Source organism: Ictalurus furcatus, chromosome 3, assembly GCF_023375685.1.
Source record: "Ictalurus furcatus strain D&B chromosome 3, Billie_1.0, whole genome shotgun sequence".
Classification (NCBI taxonomy): domain Eukaryota; kingdom Metazoa; phylum Chordata; class Actinopteri; order Siluriformes; family Ictaluridae; genus Ictalurus; species Ictalurus furcatus.
The window spans coordinates 21,712,380-21,716,180 of record NC_071257.1 but is presented as its reverse complement, the minus strand read 5'-3'; the positions used below and the strand labels follow the sequence as shown (position 1 = coordinate 21,716,180).

The following is a 3,801-nucleotide window of genomic DNA, read 5'->3' as shown; positions in this document are numbered from 1 at the left end:
TAGGTAAGACCAATTACATGTGACATATATACTGCTGCTGCTGTTTGCAGCAGCAATATCAGCATGGGTTACAGATTATGTTTAGAGGACTGTTTAGTCTATTTGTGAATTCTGCCTGGAATCAGAGTGTTTCATGAAGTGACTTACATATATTTAAAAAAAAAAAAAAAAAAAAAAAGTACATATAGCTAAATTGGAAAATATTATTCCAAGGAAAAATAATCTTTAAATTTCCTAGAATAATAATATAAAAAAAAACGAAAATCTATTCTTTGCGAATTAAAAGATATTTACTATTTAAAAGTGCTGCATATGGTTTGAAGCTTTTTAAAAAATCATATTTAAAGACTTCATACACTAAAACAAAAATTGGTAGTATTTAATATTTCCAGGATTCTTTCTATATATTCTTTCATGTATTTGACCTCTGCATTTGCACACTGGGTTATATCCCACAACTGTTTCATAGTAATATCCTGCAGACCACTTTTCCTGTAGGCTATACCATTTATTGTAAGTGTTGTAAATCTTTCTGGATGACTATCAAAATACTGCAGTTTCATCAGAAGAAGGATGACTGAACAATCAGGAGACCAAGAGCTAGGTTATAATAAAAGAGGTGGTTTATTGTGTGCATGAAGACAACCTGGCTGTTCTATAGTCTAAACCTAAGTTGGACAGAGTCGACTTTTATACTAGACACATTCTAGGCCATACAGTATAGATAATACCCAAGGCTGAGATAAGAGAAAAACATGTACAAGGACAAAAATGTCATGACCCAAGGAACAGACACGTGTACATCAGTAAGCAGAGTGAGCAGAAAACACAGAGATCTTATTTATTAAATCATGTATCTTTTGACACATAATCATGGAAAAATAGAAAATAATCCCACAAACCCATTAGCATAATACAGGTCTTCTTTCTCTGACTTTATTCAAATAATTGTTTAAATCACTCAGTCTTTTGCCTTATATCCGGCAGAGTATTTGACGGAATTGCGTCTGAGGCTAATGCCGTTGAGAATGTGGAGAAGCTGAAGGCGGACCTGCAGGCTGCAGGGAAACCATTTGATGGCACAAGGTTTAAGGTGGCTGGATATGAATCTCCAATGATCCTAATCAACAGACACAATGAAGCATGGATCTATGCTGTCTGAGTACTAGCTACAGATCATGAAGTATGAATCACAGATAATATATCACTATTACAACTAAACAATCTCTCTCTTACTGAACATTTATCATTTTTTTCCTATGTGCAATAGCTTATACTTGTACAAGTAAAGTTTAAAGATGAAATAGTTTTTAAAAATATCAATGCTGCCAAAGTTACAATTCAAACAAAGGTGTTTGTAATCTTTTTTTCCCCTTCAAAATAGCACACAATAATGTATACAATGAGCAATATGTGTTTATCTAATGTGCAAATTGTTGTTTCACTACTAATTCATTTATATACATTATTTATATAAATTATGTATATATTGAGCGCTATACACAATTAGCTATTTCACTTCATGTACTTCAGTCATAAAAATCGGAAGGTATTGTTCAAAGCACATTGCATCAGAATTCAGCTCTTTTGTGCTATAGCCTTTACTGACTACATCTCAAGATCTTGTGAAATACTTAGTTAGGATTAGTTAGTGCCAAATGTTTCTGCATGGGACCTGCAGATCCTGTAGGGCCTGTTCATCTCGACAGTCAAAAGTCTGTTCCTACAGTGGACCAGTCATTAAAGAATTTAAGCTTGTGGTACAGTAAACCTTCTTAAAATCGTTTTTATTATTAATTTGGAGGAAGTATGTTGATATGATGAAGGGGAAAAAAATAAGCAATTGAATTTTCAGTTTTATTTAAAGCTGTGTGTCAACGTGCTGCTTGATATTTTTGAAATGTGCTGCATTTAAATACGATTTGGACTGTATCGTGTATCAAATATTTTCTCAGTCCACTTAAGAATTATATAAATAAATATTCTTGCAGTGAAGCCCAATTTATTGAATCACAATATCTGTTGTTTTTTGTTTGTTACTGTTGTTGCTGTTTTAAGTTACCCCTCTGTTTTTTTTTAGTTTTACTATTTTGATGTGAACATATTTTAACAAATGGGCAGAAAGTGTAGATACAATTATGGAGTTTTACAGAGTATATACATTTAGTTACCAGTGAAACTTTCCTGCTGGAACAAAGAAGTTCTTCTTGAAACATACCTTGACCAAAGTGAAAGTGTTTGTTTGAGAATGATAAGTATGAAGATAATGCAGACCGATCAATCTACATCAAGTCTAACCTGTTGGATATCTTTCACTATCTTGAGATTCATCAAAGCAAACACCTTGATAAACTTGTGTTCAGCTGGTGTTAAACCAGCTGAATCTGAGTGGCCAGTGATAGGCTATCTATTGTATGTATATGAATAAGCGTGATTCTCTCTGTTCATATGTATACTCCTTGCTGAGAGGGAAAATGGGTCAGCCCACTAGAGACTGTGTGTCACCGTGACTGATCTGCAGTCAGCTTAATTAGTCCTCGCTCCTCTCCCTCTGGCAAAGCAGGGGAATGTGATGAGCTTGCACTTTGCCTCTACTGCAGCTCCACATCTCCTCTTTTCGCTCTTAGAACTGCAAAATGGGACACTGGCTCATCTGGATAGAATGTTCTAGGTCCATCTACCACCTACCTTTATTTATCTATTCATTTATTCTGGACATGAACACTATTACCAAGCAGGTGAGGCTATTTTAAACTGGACAGGATGTAGGGAAGGCAGATTTTTTTGGTCAGATGTGTCCAAATCCTGCTCCCACAGAAAAAAAAGATAGTATTCTGAACCTTTCCTTGTTGCTGGGGTGGCACTTTGAAATGTGTTCCTTTCATTGTGTATGTTTTACCTGCAAAACGAGTACAGTGTACTTTTTAAAAATGATTTAAGGTACATAATTGGACATGAAGGCCCACTGTTTACTCATCATTTATAGTAATGCTTTGTACACTACATGCAACTTCCTGTAAAGACACCACTTAAAAACACATAAAAGTCATAGCCTTTAGGGTACCATCTCAGACACAAGTAATGGTACAGTTTAGTACCTTTTCTTCTGAGATTGTAGAATAATGAAGCTTCCTACTATAGCTTTTAAAACATCCCACTACAAGTTTATAACATTATAACAATAAGCTATATAAAATATATATTCTTTTCCATGATATTTCTAATAAAAATCTATGATGTTTAAAAGCCACAGGACATTTGGTCATTAAAAAAGCTTTGATTTTATATTGCCTATTCATGATTATTTATTTTTCTTTATTAGTAGGTTCTTACATAAGTAAATATACACACAAGTACTTTATTTTCTTGTACACTAGATGGCGGTGTTGGCTTTCGCTGTACTTTGGTTTTATTCTCTTTAAAGGTGTTTTGAAGTTCATTTCATTTTACATTTCAAGGTAGCTGGTGTTATTGTGTCTACTTTGGAGGTCAATGCAATGTGAAAACTTTACATTCCCCTTTAGTTTTAGATTTAGGTTAATTCCTCATTTTAACATTGACCAGGCAGTGTTGGAATATAGTATTCTTTAACTCTGACAGATCTCTGACAGTGAATAGAGTATTTGGTTAACCGAGCGTGTGGGCAGTAGCTCACTTCATTCATGTACAGGAACAACACTACGCAGTGTGCCTCGGTCCTTCTTACAATGGGAAGCTGGCCACTCAGTGCCCTCCTCACATGACTCATGGTCTCCATGGTTACACCTTCATAGCAAGAAGCTGGTCATGTTCGTCAGAAAC

At 34.8% G+C, this 3,801-nt stretch overlaps 1 protein-coding gene across 1 annotated transcript in view; it reads left to right on the top strand.

Annotated features, from left to right (window-relative positions):
- Window positions 1-2,005, top strand: part of soul2 (heme-binding protein soul2) — a 3,662-nt gene extending 1,657 nt beyond the window's left edge. The window contains exons 5-6 of the mRNA XM_053621417.1: window positions 1-3; window positions 988-2,005. The exon at window positions 1-3 is cut by the window's left edge and continues 172 nt beyond it. Coding sequence (XP_053477392.1) covers window positions 1-3; window positions 988-1,162 — 178 coding nt within the window. The 3' untranslated portion in view covers window positions 1,163-2,005. The remainder of the gene's footprint in view (window positions 4-987) is intronic.
- The last annotated feature ends 1,796 nt before the right edge of the window (window positions 2,006-3,801 follow it).